At 38.2% G+C, this 18,043-nt stretch overlaps 1 protein-coding gene across 3 annotated transcripts in view; it reads right to left on the bottom strand.

Annotated features, from left to right (window-relative positions):
• The window catches only part of ERO1B (endoplasmic reticulum oxidoreductase 1 beta), a 34,307-nt gene extending 16,276 nt beyond the window's left edge, over positions 1-18,031 (bottom strand). For all 3 annotated transcript variants that reach the window (XM_051613711.1, XM_051613710.1, XM_051613709.1), the window contains exons 1-8: positions 17,644-18,031; positions 12,899-13,018; positions 9,631-9,714; positions 9,191-9,232; positions 5,905-5,987; positions 3,893-3,966; positions 1,189-1,309; positions 1,054-1,100 (exon numbers count right to left, since the gene is read on the bottom strand). In XM_051613711.1, coding sequence (XP_051469671.1) covers positions 1,054-1,100; positions 1,189-1,309; positions 3,893-3,966; positions 5,905-5,987; positions 9,191-9,232; positions 9,631-9,714; positions 12,899-13,018; positions 17,644-17,739 — 667 coding nt within the window. In that variant the 5' untranslated portion in view covers positions 17,740-18,031. The remainder of the gene's footprint in view (positions 1-1,053; positions 1,101-1,188; positions 1,310-3,892; positions 3,967-5,904; positions 5,988-9,190; positions 9,233-9,630; positions 9,715-12,898; positions 13,019-17,643) is intronic.
• Between the last annotated feature and the right edge of the window lie 12 nt (positions 18,032-18,043).

Genomic DNA, 18,043 nt, shown 5'->3' with positions numbered 1-18,043 from the left:
TTTCATCCTCTTCCTCCAGATTGTTTTCTTCTTCAGTTCACATTATTCAACAATCTGACCAGTGCTCCTTTCTGAAATTCTGATCCTTGAGTTAAACTGCTCTTACAATTCTTTTTATCTGTGCATTCCTGGGGAAGTTGTTTACAAGGGCATGTAATGACAGGACAAGGCGTACTGATTTTAAGCCAGAAAAGGGTAGATTCAGGATAGACATTAGGAAAAAGTTCTTTAATATGAGGGTGGTGAATCACTGGAACAGGCTGCCTAGAAAGGTGGTGGGGGCCCCATCCCTGGAGACATTCAAGGTCAGGCTTGATGGGGCTCTGAGCAATCTGTTCTAGTGCGAGATGTCCCTGTTTATTGTAGGGGGGTTGGACTAATGACCTTTAGAGGTCCCTTCCAATTCAGGACATTCTATGATTTTGTAGCTTGAGCTATTGGATAATAGTTAATTTTTAATAGAAATGAGACATACTGACAGGGAAGCCCAGGTTATAGTTTTCAATTTAAATTTGAAAACTTAAAACCCAAGCGATTGGCATACTTTTTTTTTAAGATAACTGAGCCTTCCTAAGTATCCACTTGTACTTCAAATAATACGATTACTTGTACACTTGTAATGCACTAAATCTATGGATGGAAAACATACAGCTACATTACACTAGGATGACTATGAGCTCAAGTGAGTTAATTAAATGCTCTAGGAAAAAAGATACAAGAAGATAGCAAGAGCACTGAAATTTTTGTTAACTCCTTCCGATCCACATTGGAAAATACTGTGACACTTACTAAACAGTTTGAGACATACTTTAGTTTTCACAGTAGCTCACCTGACATTAATAAGCCTATTAATTTGCCTTAGGTTAAGCATGTTTGTAACAAGTTATCACAAACCTTAGACTAAATATTGAAAATGGACAGCTTCTTCTACACAGAAAATTAATAAAGCAAAATGAGCAACTACAGACTGAAAATTAATATTTGTATCACTTGTACTGAAATAGTCACTATGTTAAAAAAACTGCATTAGAAAGCAAAACAGACAAGACCCACCCCTACTAGGCGCCAATGGATTTAGAGGACGATAGACAGATCGAGGCCTAAAAAAGAAGTCAGAAAACACAAAAATCAGTTTTAAGCTGAACTGAAGCACAGATATAAGAAAGACTTCCTCTCCCTCCCAATTACTTGAAGCAGTTTTCTTCATAGATGCTATTCCACACTCTCCAAGCAGACGGCCCCTTGTATCCTGTGTAACGTTCTGGGTTCAGCAGCAAATCCACATACTGTGCATCTGGAGATCTCTCATCTAAATAAGAAATATTTAGTTACATATTCTAACTGATTGTTTAAAAAAAGATTCAATTTTTAAAAGTCACATAGAATTAAATATAAACAAGAGGTCTTCATAAAATACTACGCTGTCTTTAAGCTGGATTAGAAATGCCTTGTATGTAAAAATACAGCCATATACACTCTAGATAGAAAGCTCAAAAGTATATAATTTATTCCAAAGTCTCGTGTGGCCAGAATTTTTACTATGTCTGAACACATTCTATGTGGCTTTGACTCCACCATAAACATTTGTCATGCAATGTGCTTTCTCACCCTATGCTAATATATAAAGAGTGGGTTTTTTTAAATGGGCTTCAAATTCAGGGTTGGTCAGACAGTATTTGGTTGGGGGAGTTTGTTTTGTTAAAATGGGTACACTGCTACAGGGGCTTCTTAATAAAGACAAGGTCAAAGAAGTGCACCTTGTAGTTGGGACATATTGCATATTGATTAGCTAAATCCCTTTTTTCCCCCAAGATAACCTTGTATACTGGCAGAAAATCTGGATCCCATTGCTTAATTGAACAAACTTCCAACATACTGCAGAATGCTCTGTTGCTTATGGCAAGAAATCTGTTATTTAAGCAGCATTTCAACAAGTTATACCCTCACCTCTAAAGTTCACTGCAAATTCAGGCAACATACCCAAATAAAATTGTGAAACAGTACTCTCTCTGCTTGAAAACTCCATATGAATAGTAACTTAAGTTTCAAGCTACAACCAGTAAAAAGCAGGAATTTTCTCTTTTAAATTCTAGGTCAAGAGCAACTCGTGCTTAAGGAAACCTGCATACAATACAAGCCAGTGGTCCAGAGACTTATTCATAGGAATAGGCCAAGCAGTCACATCGAGTATTTCCTCAGATGTCAAAAAGAGCCACAGATACAGAGTGAAAACTGCTCTAAAAAGAAGAGATGATTCTGCACGAGCAGTTAAGCATCGCTTCAGCAGTAATAGCAAAAACAAAGAAAAGAGACAGACACAAGACATGCAACACCACAGTGAGTGCCAGATGGTACAGTCAAATTACAGCTTTATTTATTTCTTTGACAACATGGCTAACCTAAGCAGTTCCTACACACTTCCTGGTCACTTCAGGTCTCCACTTTTTCTTCTCATTATCCACATAAAACTGAGTCTGTGGGGCAGAGCAACAGAAGGATGGAAAGCTGACTCGGGTTATGAAGTTTTTTCAGCTAGATCAATTCCCTTATCTAGTTTATCATTAAGCCCAACAAAAAAATTAGTAAAAAGCAAAACTGATTATACAGTTTTGTGCCACAGTTGAGTAAATTAAGAACTCTCTCACCACCAGGAAGAGAGGAGGCAACGTTATTCTCTCACACCTCCTCCTGCTCCTGCTCACAAACTCACCTGACAAGCCAGTTCATCCCAACAATCTAGGAGATGGCACTGAGATGTCAACTTACTTTCTTGCTATTCAAGGAAGCTGAGTCAGCTTACCATGCAGAAAGATGCAGCCAGTGGAAAAAAAAAAAAAAAAGCACCGGAAGAACACAGCTGTGGGCAGTACACCCTCCTTCAGCAGGACATAATGTAGGGAGAGAAGGAGGTAGAATAAGGAACTACTTGAGTTAGCATTATTTCTAAAAAAATGCTCCTAAACTAAACCTTTCCCAACGGAGTCCTCTTAAGTAGGCAGCTTGAAGATAGCAGGGACAACAGCAGCTTACTGCATATAATAGTTCAGGTCTACAATAACGCTTATTGAATATTTTTACAGAAACAGTTTATAATAGAAAATTTCACAGATAAGAAGCAGCAGAAGTGCTGAAAGAGAACTGCTAAATCCACTACAGCTTCTTCTCAGGTGACATCAAACATCATCCTAAAGCTAGATTAAAACATCTTGCATTATGCCTTTAGTCTTACTAGCATAGAAAGCTTCCTAAGGTATTTATTAAAAAGGCCTTTACCAGTCATTGCTGAATTTGGCAATCCTCATGCTTAACTGAAAAACATTTCTGTGAGTTCTGAATGTTACAAACAAAAGGACTTGCATATGTGGAGAAGAGGGAAGACAATCTAGTATCCTGGTGTTTTAACAGTAAGAAAGTCTTTACAAATAAGAGTTAACTTAGTGCAGAGATCATTTGGAAGCAGAGCGAGGCCAGAGGAGGAACAAACTCAGCCCAAGCATAGGCATTATAAAGGTAACAAAAATAATATAATAGTAAGAAACTGAAGCAGGTGCAAGTAATTTGTCTTAAATTTATACAACTCTTTTGTAAGAAAAAGCTTTTTAAAAAATATATGCTAAACTCCTCCTATTTACCTTTTATGTATTTCCCTAAAAGGTCTTCTGTTCAGTACACTAACAGGGGGCAACTGAATGTGCACTGTGGTGACTACCACATGCTCCATTTAAAAAATTGCACTTTGCATGTAAGATGGTATGAACTGCCACATCTCCATTTAGCACAAAATTGAAACTTCAAAAAAAAATATTGTTATTTGCAGAGAAACTATAATCTTTTGTATTTCTTAAAAGACAGCAAATAAGACAAACACTCTGAAAAAGCTTAAACATTTTACCATCAAGTTCACAAAAATGATCCTGTGAATCATCGTATCTTGCCCAGTCAATGAAAGCCTCCTTACTTTGGTTACTGAGGGGAAGAAAATACATTTGACTTTAAACTTTTAAATGAACAACATCAGTAAGAGGTACTGAAAGAAACACAATCCACTTATAGTAGTTAACTTGGAAATGAATTCTGGATTACTATATCTGACACTCGAGAATATATGGAGTTACTGCTTGTTAACTGCACAGAGATTTACACAGGCATCAACTGCAGTGCTTCAAAGTAATTTTATTGTCAGACAGCAAGAAAGATTTCATCATCATTACTGCAACAAACTGTGCACTGGCAGCGACTTCTCTTCCTTCAGTAAGAGCTTGGTAAAATATTTTCATAGTGTACATTTTTAACATTTTTCAAAGTACTATTTTAGCAGCTGTTACCTGGGGAGGCAGGGGAGAAATAATATTTTCTTAAACTGTATTTTCAACAAGATCTACACTAGTTAGCCTTATTTTTAGTGGGAAACTGGGCATCTTAAATTACTCTATTGCTTGTCTCAAGCCTTTTAAATCACAATGGTACTCCATGCACCATAGCATTTTCAAAGGCGTACTTGTACCATAGAGACAAGCACTTTAAAGTTCCCACACTGTGCAATACAGGGAAAGCCTTCTTGTATGCTTCTGTGCAGAATAGAACTAGTGATGCCACACTACAGACAGAAAACCACAAGCAAAGTTAAAATTGGGAACTCTGCTCCAAGGTGCACAAAGCACTTTGAAATAATGAAAGCAACGTATTTTGTTTGATCAAATTAGTACTAGCTCAATTCTACAAACAGAGGCAATTCTATAACAAGACACATTTCTAATCTTCAGCCAAATCACAATAGAAGACTTTATACTTGACATCAAATAAGGAACTTTTCTAGTAATTACTAGCAGACAAGATTTGATAATCACAAGCAATACAGTTGAGAAAGGAAAATATCGCAAAACCATGCAGATGATGCACTGCTAGGTAGGGAACATGAAGGTTTGCCTACAAAGCATAAACTCTTCATGGACGACAGGATCTATTACCCGCCCTTTCCCAACTTTAATCATCTATCCTACTCTCTCAAAAGACATTCTCTAGCTCTCCATATATGTACTCAATCTTGTATTCTTTTGCTCTACAGGAGTGGAAGATAGTCAATAGTTTCTTGTTTCCCCTGGAAAATACTGAATAAGGGCTTTACCCAGTTCGGTTTAGAGCACCAAACACGAGGCAGAAGCAGTTGCCTCTTCATGGCAGTCCCTTTTTTCCAAACAGGAAAGAGTTTCAACATTCATATAATGTAGAACTACTGCAATCTATGGCCAAAGGCACCAGACCTCTCCATCAATATTGGAGAACTAATTTTTCTTATTTTTACTTCTTAAAGTCTAGTAGAATGCAAATTTTTTTAAGTGCCGTTCCACGTATTTTCCTACTCAGGGGCAAAACCATCCTGAAAAATTCCTTCCACCCAACCGTGACTGTGCCATGCAATAAGCAAGATCAGGGAATTGATCTAAGCTAAAAATAACTTTGTCAACAACAAAAGTAACTCACAAGGTCCCTGATCTGACTCACTGAATGATCACAAACAGGTATGTCAGTGTAATGAGGGACAGAGCAGGACAAAATCCTTCAATCCAGCACAGTCATCAAGAATAACAACTGATATTGGTAAAAAGTAGAAAAAAGGTGGGTTTATTTACAAGTTTCCTCTGACTCTTGATGCTGTAAGATATCTTTTTCAAATAATATCAAAGTGTATTTAGAAAAAAAGAAAAAAAAAAAAGAAAAAAGATAAGAAAGTCTACTTATCACTTAACACCTTTACCTTCAGGTGTTCTTGCATCATTGCACATTTACTTTCTAATGGGCTATGGAAAGAATGAAAAACAAAACCCAGCACATTGCAAAAAACAAGACAGACAAAACAAAATGCTCCTTTGTTATATTTTTGTACTATTGTAAATCACAGCATACCTTAGGGTACTGTTAACTGCTCCCAGTTTGTTAGCTTGCTCACAGTCTTCCAATTCTTTGGAATTATTTGCCACTTTTGAATACTGTAAGAAAGTTCATATTAATATACAAATGAATTACCTAAAACTCTCTGAGAACAGGTGGTATGAAAGGTATTTCTACATTTAGCAGTGAATCACCTAGTATCATGGAAACTCCTCAGATTCTAGAAGTGGTGAGTAATTCTGTAACTTTTCTCATTTCTATTTTTTATCACTTGATTTCATCAGGACAGTTTTGCCCTGTGGATTTAGCTGTCACAGGAAAGACAGCTAACTATGTCCAAAAACGGTTGTTTTGCTTTTTTGTTTGTCAAAATTAAATGGAGTTCTAAAGTGTTTCAGATACTTATATAAATTCTTGTAAAAGGACCTTGGAAGACAAGCAGTGTCACACCTCTAACCATACCTTGTATTTTGCAAGCACAATCATACCTCAAGTTCCATTAGTCATTCCAGTAGGGATATGTATCAGTTTTGGCCATTTTCCCCTCATGTTTAATTTAATGTTATTTATTAGCATGCTTTAGATACGCACAGGTCTCGAAGAGAGGCATTTCAAGTGGAACTCAAAGTTTTATTATTTTAAAGCCAGAATTTAAATATTTAATCTAAACTCTGATTCTAGAGTATTTTTTTAAAAAACTAATCCACTAAAATAAACTTACTGTTAGCATACCTCTAAGGAAAGCATTTAAAGAATTAAATTCCACTATTCTACAATAATATGGTTATGTTAGCAGGGAATTTTTTTAGGTTTGTCAGCTTAAAGCTCAAAAAAATCCTTCTAACAGTTTTGGAATATAATAGATAGTATCAGTGTTCTCCTAAAAGATAAACAAACCCAGTTTCCTTTTTTGAGGGTTTTTCGGTTGTTTTTTTTTTCTTGTGTATGTGTTTGCATTTTCTATTATAGACTGAGCTTAGGTTTGCAGATTTCTACTTTAACACAGCCTCAAGAAATGCAAAAAATTATTTAATCATTTACACAACTGGTAGTTTTTATATATATATTAAAAAAATAAAGGATTTAATTAAAACTATTCAGATGTGCAAGCAAGATGACTTGCTTTAAAAATGCATTTGCCAGAACCAATACAAGGAAAAATAATAGAAACTACTGAAGTGAAGCAGACTGAAAAAATCCAAATAATTTAAACCTTATTAGGGGCTTTGCTCAGAAGAAATAAATACACTAGAAGGAACTTCTCAAATTTATTGTATTTACCAGGTGTAGGGGCTCACTCTTTAGCATCATATGAATGACATAAGAGAAAATCTGAACAAGGAATCTGACGGAGAACAAAACAGATACCGCTAGTGAAATAACACAATGAGATACTGAAGTAAACATTCTGCACATCTGGAGTTGCAAACCAATCCCTACACTGATGTGAAAAAAAATTACTGTCAAGAACATAAACCTAAATTTAATGTTTCAAATAGAACAAATTTTCAAGTCTCAAATCATCTTTCCAGGCTTCACTATTCTCCAGTGTTTAACATCAAGAGCTATCAGAGCAGTGCTCTGTGACCACTCACTAGATCAGGACAAAATCTGTTCCTGCCCAAGCAGGATCTCCTAAGAGCAGCTTCTAGAGGAAAACAGAAAAGAGGTGGGCAGGAAGTAAAATGTTAAATGTTGTAACCTTGAGTTACTGCATCCTGTACCTTGCTTCAAAGATTCACACAGCAGCTGTCATGACAGTTCTTTAACGCCTAGCCCCCCAAAATGTGTTCACCACTCCAATGAAACAGGACTACAGAAAGGGATACTATGTGCCTCTCCAGCACCATTTCAAAAAGCTTATGTCAGTAACAAGATTTCAAAACATATCCTCTATTGCTAACTGCACTTCTGTGGGGAAGCTGTGCAAGTGTAACCCTGGTCTTTATGGCTACATGAGCTTTCAAAAGAACTTGTCTCTCTATGGTTTAGCAAACAAACAAAAAACTCCCCAATGAAAGCTTAAATAAAGCTAGAAGCTCATCTACATTAGGAGAGAAGGGCAATAGAAAACTGCACAGAAGCCAAGCACTTAGACCACAGAATTCTACCCAAGAGATTACAGTTCTCATTATTAAAAAGATGCCTTTGGTTGTTTTCACCTTTCTAAGGCAGACACTATCAGGCTGAAAGAGAAAAGCTGGACAAGTATGTCCCCAGAGGTGGTGTTTTTTTAGCCAATCTAAGAGATTCAGGACTTTCCCAAATGGATCAAACACAGGCTAATAGCACAGTACTTGAATAGTCCTTGAAACAAAACACTCATACCGAGTTTGATGTTTCCTTAGAAGGGATATTAAATGAGATTGTCTATTTTTAATTGGCTACAAGACAGATCTTTAACTGAATCATAAGAAGTAAAAAAACTGTGTAGGTAAGATTTATGTCAGTCCTGATGACAATTTTCCTGCAGAATATTTTGTCTTCTGACCAAAAAGCAGCAGATATTACCATATTTGCTCGACTACAGATTAAAGGTGTGGAATTGTTCAACTTCAGTACTGTTGCTGGTTGCCACAGCCTACAAGGCAATTCAAAGGAAACAACTGTAGCAAATACACAGCAGCACTTCAGGACATGGCTTAGTTGGCATGGTCGTGTTGGGTTGACAGTTGGACTTGATGATCTTAGAGGTTTTTTCCAAACTGGTGATCTGGGAAGGATGGCTTGGAGAGAAGCAAGCAAAAGCCAACAGCACAGACTGACTACTTAAGCTTGCAGTGATCACTTCAGTCTAAATTGTCTTTAGACTAACAACCAAATCTTGTTTAGATAAATGACCTGCTCAAGATGAGACACGGCAAAACTAAATGTAATTGTTCAAGTTCTTGTAACATTAGAGGTTGTGTTTATGTATGATTCTTCCAAAAGACTGCACTGTCACTGTATCTGTGCATCTTAGCCTATGACTTTACAGAAGGTGACTCAGAAATGAGCAAAGAATTTTGCATCAGGCATTCTGTGGCCATGTACTGCTGTCCCTGGTCACTCACTGATTTAGTCTGCACCAGCTCTCAAGCTATGACACTCGGAATGACATGAAAGTAGCAGGTATGTCAGAAACACAATTACACATAAAAGTAAAAATGTAAAGCTGCATTCAGGAACTGATCAGTCATGTTAACAATTTCATCACTATGCCAAGACTGAGGTGTTTGTAATAAAAAGTGACACAGCTACTATAAAGTTAAGATTTAAAAAAAAAAAAAAAGGAAAAACTTAAAAATTAATTACTGCTTACTTTATTAGAGCTCCCAGCTTTAATTCCAACAGGTATTTTGCTCTAAAACAAAGAAGCAAAACAGTTTTACACTGTTCATACAATTTATTATGCTTGAATAAAATCTAAAATTAAGTATCATTCCTACAGAGGTCAAAGTAAACTAGTTTTAAAATAATTAACTTGCTCCTTTACCTTCTCAACATGTTATATCCAAAACAGTGCTACACCTTAGAAGAGACTTACTCTTATAGCTATTCGTTTTATTGGTAAAATGACTACGACCTTAAAATACTTTGGTTGTATTTCTGCTTTTGAAATGGAAAATTATTTTATTGTCAGTGTTTCATTTAAATTTAAGTTCTCATTAGTAAATATTGTTAGTATAGTATTAGTAATTGCAAATTAGCAAACTTTTTAACCAAATAACCTTTTTCTATTTTATATTATTTGATCCATACCTCAGGACAAGGCTCTACATGACAATCTTTGATAGAACAATGGCCATCATCGGCCCAAAATGGGCATGGTCTTTTCAGGTTGACCTAAAGATACAAAACCAAAAGTTTACAATCAACACTTACTTAAGGCAACTTTAAAAGAAGGAGTGCTCAGTATGAGGAAATCCTTTCAAATTAAAGGACAGGATACAAGGAAAAAGGGTTAAATTTAGTACTTTAAGTTTGAACAGTTTTGTGAGGCTTTAGTTGGTTGATGGGTTTCTTTTAACTACTCTCCGAGTACATAAGCTGAATCTTGTGCAGTGCAACTGTGAGTGATAACGGTCTCCAGTGGACACAAACACATAATATATTAAAGCCCAAACCAAATCTCTCACCACTAACATAACTTCAAAGCAGTAAATAAACTACAAAAAAGAAGGCATACCAGACATATGTAGTTCCAGAATAGTTGTACTTGTACTATACTGATCAAGAAAATACATTTGATGGAGGACAGACTACTGCACAAGTTTACCAATTCAAGTAAGTGTTTGGATGACTTCAGATTTCAAGCAGTAAAATAATACCTGAAAGAAAGACTATTTCCAAGTTTCCATTTTGATGTACTTGTTCAGTGTGACTGGAAATTATAAATTCAGCTTTAAAACATTAAAAACCTAAAAGGACATTAAGCAGATGATGCGACTTCTTAGGAGAGATGACAACTATCTTCTAGGTACAGCTCAAGCCATGCTAGCACGCACACATACATTAAAAGCAGAGATTTTGGTTGCCTTCCCACCACCCATTTCCTCTATTCATTCCACAAACACCATCCCTAGAAAAAGAAATATGTAAAATTTTAGGGGTTTTTGTACTTGTTTATTCCTCATCATTTTAAATAAAGAACATTTTACATAATCTTCAGAATAAGACCTGTGATATAAAACATGCCCCTTCCACAAATTTCTACCAAAAAAAAAAATAAAATAGACAAGCTACCATGGTTAGACTTCAGCCTTTTTCAAAGTAAATTCTAACAAAGAAATGGTAACACACTTAGGAAGATGTAAGTAACTAGGTAGTCACTGTTCTTACACAGAGGAACACTGTAAATAAAACTGGTATATTAACTGAAGCTTAATTCAGAAAGAACACCTGCAAATTAAGATATACTAGCCCCAGAATTATTAAAAAAGCATTAAAAACGGTGTTTAAACACACTTCTGAGACAAACTAAGGTTGTGTAGCACTTGAACTTCAATCAATACCAATCATGCACTAACTACACAGAATATCCTTCTGTTTTCCTCACGGTCTGAAGTATTAGGTTTTGTTATAACCAGAGTATTATTCAATATCTGTCACAGAATAGAAGTTAGATTTTGTATCATGAGGCTACCACAGTTTGTGTGTCTTGATGTATAAAACTCTACAGAGACAAAAATCTTTTATCCTTTAATATCTTTCATTGAGAAGTGATCTACTATCTAGAAACCACCTAGTACAATTTCAGCAAGACTTTAAAAAAAGTTTTCTTCAGCCTTTAAATAAGAACTAACCAATCCATTCAGTATTATATATTAAAGTTTGAGTTACTTTATGGCTGTTAAACTAGGAACACAATAGGAATACCATGACTGTAGTTACAGAATTTTATGATCCAAGGTCCAATTACAATTAAATTACTTCAGAGTAGGAGTGTTTCATTCCCATAACAAGTATACTGACCTACGCTTATTCAGTACTGAGCTACACTGCAGTTGACCTAGGTGATCATTGTCTACCCTCACAACTTCCACATCCATCTGTGCACCTGCTAGCACTTCTATGATTCTGTGCAGGCACATCCAAAAAATTCAGTTGCTTATTCAGAGAAAGGGTGAAGAATGGTCTGACTGACTTAATTCAGTTCACTTGTTCAACACAAATTCTTACCTGTCCCAAATGGAAGTACCAAAGAATGTGTGGCAAAGAGTGGACTGCACACTTGCCCTTGTCATTGTCCATGTTTTAATTTCAGCATAGAGGATGAGATAGGATTGCAACACACCATGGAAGCATGATCTGCAGAACTGCTGTTGAAATGAGGTTTAGCTTTAAATTTGCAGGATTAACTTACTGATGTATAAAACCTTTTATATCTGTTGCTCCTCTTCTTCAAATACTTTGTTTTGTATCTTACTGCTGCTTCTGGAGAATCTAATTACCACTACTATGTCATGTATTATCACTGAAGTTGCATGTATCTTGTTTCTCCTGAAAAGCGAAGTTAGAACTGTATCATGTAGCAGGAGGAGATTCAAGGTGAAGTTACACATTACTGCTTGCTCAGACTAGAAAGGGAAGATTCTAGTGCTTTCTTCTCCTTCCTCACATTCATAACCCCATCTTGCATGAGGTTTAATACTTGTCTGAGTCCAGATCAGCTAGATAACTTGCTACATCTGGGAATACAAACAAAATACACCACCAAAACAACAAAAACAGCCAACACAAAAAAAAACCCCAATACACCAAACACCAACAATCAAGCCCAAACATTGAAACTAAAAATCTGCCAGGTTAAAGAGATGCATTGGCCTAATGCTCAGCCAGACAATCCCAAGAGCTAAAAGTAGGGAAGGAGATGGATCCTCTTCCCTAAAGGAGTAGAGTTCTTCCAGTGGCAGGCAACCATATGATTAGATCAGTCAAAATGCAACCTCATTTTCAAGTTAAACATATCTGAAAACACAAGTATCAGGCTTTGCAGTCTTATTTTGCTCATCAGATTCTAACAGAGAGAAAAAATAAGTTTACAAAACCAGTTATATTACACACTAATTGAAAATTGAATTTGTCACCATTTTTTCAAAGGAATGATGGTTCACTAGACAGGAAATACTAAAATCAGAACTACGACAGCAACTTGTAAGAACAGGAAGTCATTGCAATACTTTCATTTCAAATTACACACATTTCTTAGAAGACAAGTACTGCATGCTGTCAGAAAGTTGTTACTATATAATCCTTTTCTAAATGCAGCAGAACAAAGACACTACCTTTAACATTACCACTTATCAGCTGAACGAAAGCAGCCATGATTTACTGTCACTGACTTCAGGATTAACACAGCAAACATGACGTATTGCAAACATAACAGTCAGGGGTTAAAAACCTGCTACAAATTAAAGAGCTGTCAGCTTCTGAATAACAACTTAATGAAGAAAAATGTATTTGATATGCAATCTTCCCTATATTTTCTGAATTTCACTTATTCAGGAAAGTACTGTCCTAATTGTACCTTGTAATATCTGAAGTAATCACGTTCTTGCAGTTTCTGTATTTTGGGGAAGATCTTGAAAGTATTGAAGTCATCGATGCTTTCTATGTCGCATAAACAATCATCTAGAACTCCTGTGAGCTATTAAAAAACACATAAAAGTTATTTTTAATCAAGAAATGCAATATTACCTACAGAAAAAGTCTCTAAAGAGAAAAAGATGACAGTCAAAGGAGATGCTAGTGAAATGCAGTTCCACAAATTTATTTCTCATCATTAAAATACAACATACCTTACACACTCAGAATTATAAAATAAGCTAAAAAAAAGTGCTCAGGTCTGTTAAGTCCATCTCCAAATACCATGCTGAATCAATGCTAGCCAGATTAACACTTTCAGCCCTGAAATCTGTTGACAGATTCATTATATAGAACTGTCTGTAGAAGGAGCAGCAAAATTTTTCAAACCATGAACAAATGGCACATTAGCACATCAAAACTGCATACCAAGTATTCTCCTACCAAACACTCATTGGTTGAATCGCCTAAAACACCAAAACCCAACAACCATGCATTGTCATCTGATTTTTTAATCATTTTTCTCCAAGTGTAAGAACACTCCAGCTAGTTTCTTTAGAGGCACAGAAGAAAGGGGAATAGGTATTTTTGCACCAAATAAGTTTGTTATACAGTTAAATTCTACAAATCAGTACTAGGAAAACCAGGTGCAGGAACCTATATTGTAAGGCTGTAAATCTATTGTGAAACTAAGTCTGAACTTTCCAGATGCCATCCCTCTTCTTGTGCCAGGACAGCCAGCTGGTTCTAGGCACTGCATTAGCTTAAGACCACCTCTATGAAAAGAAGTGTGCACAAGTGCAGAAGCACTACTACCAGCACAGGAGAGGAAGGCAGGAAGGACAGACTCAGCTAACTTGGTGGACTAAGCTTTGGCGACACTTTTCACTAAGATCACTGTCAGGGTCTCAGGAAAGGTGGAAACACGGAAAGTATGATTCTGTGAATATTTGTAGAATAAATTTAATTAAATCTAAACTAACTGCTCTTTAGCATAGCTTCTTAAACAACTAAAAACATGTTTGAAACGTCTTTCAATGTAAGCGTGAAGACTTCACACAATATCTAAGGGAATGGAACAAAACACTGCCATTAACTACTACTATTCTTCAGCCAGACAGGAAATTCACTGACATACATAATGGTCTAGAAAGCATATAAAATAGGAAAGCCCACCCACCTTGTATCTTGCATGGCTTAGAAGAACTGATGACTATTAAAAGGTTGTGTGCAAAAGGAGACAAAAAATATTTTGCAGCTTTTTTTTTTTCCTCCACAGATTTCACACAGATAAGATTATAAAATAATCTAATCTCTTTTATGTATGATAAATCACTCCACTACTTTACAGAACAGATACCTTTACATAACCAAGCTTGCTGCAAAAGAAGTCACCAGAAACCAAACTGCAGGCTTCTGCTCTTTTATGAAGCACAAAGAAGACCTGGAAAATTAAGTTTCCCCTCAACCTTCTGTGAGAACAGAGGTGAGGGTATGGCAATAAAACATTTAAGTAGGCAATTCACCTTACACAGATCCTATTTTTCTGAGGCACTTAATAGGCTATCACAATTCTGCAAAGTAGATACGGCAATGAAGGTAAAAAACTTACTTTACCCAGGAAGTTACTTTACCCAGTCTTCCATGCTGTTACGCTTGCCCTGCTAATGGTATCTAACTTCAAATCTGGGCAAACAGCTTTGAAAGATACTATGTGCAATTACAGTTTTCTTACAAAGCCAAGACAGCTTACAGCCCACATGACTGCCAACTTCAAAGTCAGAAGACAAAACTTGTTATTATTGATCCAGAAATAAAAGAACCATGCATTTTAAGCTATAATGATTTCACTAAAATTTTCAGATTTGCTTACACACAGGAAGATATAAATTTTGCAGTCTTTACAGGTAAAACCATACCACAAACAAACAGTGGTAGATTCATTATAATACAAAAAAGGTAAAAAGGTAACTCTGAACATTTTACTTAAATATTATTATCCTGTATAAACAGAAAAAAACATACGTGAAGAGCAATAATTTATTAAGCTGAAAGCAGGGAAGACCTGAGGAATTTTCTTTGTACTCAGAAGAGCAGGAAACTATTTTGATGACCACCTCATGAAGCAATCCACTGCTTACAAAAATATTTTTACCATCTACAAAAAACTGAAAATGCTTTTTTAGGGGGAAATGTTCCAAACAAACATGCAGGAGTTACACTTACGTGTCAAATCCCCATGGAAAAATAAAAAGCTGCAAGTATTTTTATTCAGCTAAGATGGCAAACTTAATGGAGGTCTCACCTTTGCCAGATGTCCCTGATCAATTTTTTCTTCTAAGAACATCTTTAAAAATGGAGTATGGTTTACTTAGAACATTATGCAGTTGCAGAAATAAACCCTCCCTAAAAACTAGAAATTATTATGAGAAAAATTAATTTTTAGGAGCAAGAGCAAGCCAGCAAAATTCTCTGTTTCCTTCCTTCACAACTGGAACAGTTAGCTCCCTGTATATATAAAATAGCAAAACCAATGTTTCCTTGTAAGACATGCTCTAAAATTAAACTATGCTATATCTATACAAAACCACAATTTATAAAAAGGTTTGACAGCACACTTGAAACACCAACACTGTTCGCAGCACACTAATACAACAGCAATACAGGCTGCAAGTACCCCAGCTAGAAGTTTAATTTTTTTACCAGTTCAGGTGCAGTTTTCAGTGCTCTCACTTGTGTAATGACAAACCACTTTAAGAACATACAGAAAAATGTTTCATTTTTGTGGACACCTGGTTCTTCCAGTGAGTTATTTTTCAAACTGAGACATCAAAATAAGAACAGTGTATCATACAGTTCAAATTGTTACTTTGTTATTCACACAATTGGTACTTTGTCTCTTTTTAATTGAGCTATACTAGTTAACTTAGTCCACAAATATAGAACCAAACTGTACTGTAAGTTATCACAACCTTTAGTACAATGGCCAACTATCAAGCTTTCTTTTAATCTGTTAATTAATTTCAACTCTACGATAAATGCTAAAAGCATTAGCCTACTATAATTTGTGTTCAAGAAGTTGTCTGGCACTGAATAGGTGCTATTTCTCCCATATTTGCAATATACTTATCAAAGTATTTCTGTGTGTTGTCAAACCTAGTTTAGTTATTGTGCAGATGTAAGAGCTGTACTGGAGAGATGTTAAACTTCTAAATTATCTTCTCCAAGTCAACATCCAACCTGCGTCAATTTCTCCTTATGAAATCTGCAGAGAGAGACGTATTCAGCACTTCAGCACTAAGAAAAACCTGAAGAGATGCATATAATAACAAGCAGTATATTCATACCAACAACCTTAATAGTATTATCAGGCTGTTGGCACTTACTTGCTTCAACAATTAGAAAATCACCTGGGACACCTTGTTTCAATCTTTAATGTTTTACTTTGCCATAGCTGCAGAATGAGAGAAAAGCTACAGGTAACACGACTCCAAGAACTGGCTTATCTTTTCCCTGTGCAAGTCAAACTCTAGGTATTTAAACTCTGAATACAACATGTTAACAATTTTATGAAGCAGAAACAACTGAACTCTCTGCCAAGCATCGTAAGAAAAACATGCCAGTTTGTTAATGGCTTCTTTAAGAATTCAATTAGCATTTAGTTATGCTAAAAGAGATACTAAAATAAGGGACTTCTAAACCTGAGAAAACCTCAACTTCTAAGAAAACTAACTGCGATAAATACTATCTATGCTACACTAGAATAGTCCCTGCCCTGGACAGTCACTTACAATATAGTATGCCATATAAAGCAAAAATTTAGAAAAAATAAGAAAATCAATAATCAGATACAAAAGACAAGCTTCCTCGTGGTTCCATATAAAGTCACTGCCATATCTTTGACCCAGCTGAAATCCGTGAGAACAGCTACCACTACAGTTCTGGTCGTACCACTGCTGAATAGCAAACCCCCCGCTTGTCCTTCCGAAGCTCTGAAGGCAGTTTCCCGACAGAAGGCTGCACTCTCATCCTCCTCTCTCACGTGGGCGAACAGGCACCGTCTAAACACAAGCCAAGCCCGGGCACTGACAGCATCTTTCAAACATATGGCTCGATTTCACTTAGGACACCGAAGTTTCTGCCTAAAGGCCAAGGCTACGATGGAACCCAGGGCTCCTCAACACACCCCCTGACAGACAGACAGACGGACAGACAGCATCCCCTGCGTTCAGCAGCTCCCCCGTGTAGCTGCACCGTTACGTAAGGGTACGACCAGCGAAGCCACTTCTCCCCTCGCCGTGACACAGGGGCCCCACGGACTGGGGGCACCCAGCCGCCCGGCCGCATTCCCGCAAGGAGCAGCCGCAGGGTATGGAGTAAGAAGGAGCCGGGCTCTGGACTTCAGCGAGGGATCCCCGGACCGCTCCGCCGGGGGGGCTGCAGGAGGCACAGCCCGAAGCTGCCTCTGCCCCACGCCCCCCGAAGCGCCCGCACCGCATCTCCCAGCCCGCGACAGGCAGGAGGAGCAGGGCTCTCTCTCCCCGCGCTCAGGAGGGCCCGCAGCCACCCCCGCAGCCGGCGGGGCAGCCCTCCCCGCCCGCGCTCCGCTCCCTCCCGCCGCCCCCGCGCCCCTCGCCGCCCCGCCACGAGAGGACCCGCCGCACCCGCCCGCCCGCCGCCGGCTCCCACCTGGGCCTCCGCTGTCAGCACGCAGCCGAGCACCGCCAGCAGCCGCGCTGCCAGCCCTGCCCTCGCCGCTCTACCCCGGACGCCGCCGCCGCTCATGCTGCCGCTGCTGCCGCTGCCGCCGCCGCCGCCGCCGCCGCCCCTCCGCCCGCCGCGGCTGACGGGGGAGGGCGGCCCTGCCTCCCGCCCTGCCTCCCTCGCCCCGCCGCGCCGCGCAGCCGCCGCAGGAAGGGGCGGGCGGGGGGGCGGACGGGCGGGCGGGCAGCTCTGCCCGCTCCCGGGGCGGGGGCGCCGCGCTCACCTCCACCTGCCCGCGCGCCGCGGCGCACGAGGCGCGCGCGCGTTCCCCTCTCGCAGCAGCCGCCGCCCGCCCGCGCGCGCGAGCCCGCTGCCCCGGTGGCCG

Source organism: Apus apus, chromosome 3, assembly GCF_020740795.1.
Source record: "Apus apus isolate bApuApu2 chromosome 3, bApuApu2.pri.cur, whole genome shotgun sequence".
In the NCBI taxonomy this organism is placed as follows: domain Eukaryota; kingdom Metazoa; phylum Chordata; class Aves; order Apodiformes; family Apodidae; genus Apus; species Apus apus.
This window is presented reverse-complemented; position numbering and strand designations above follow the sequence as displayed.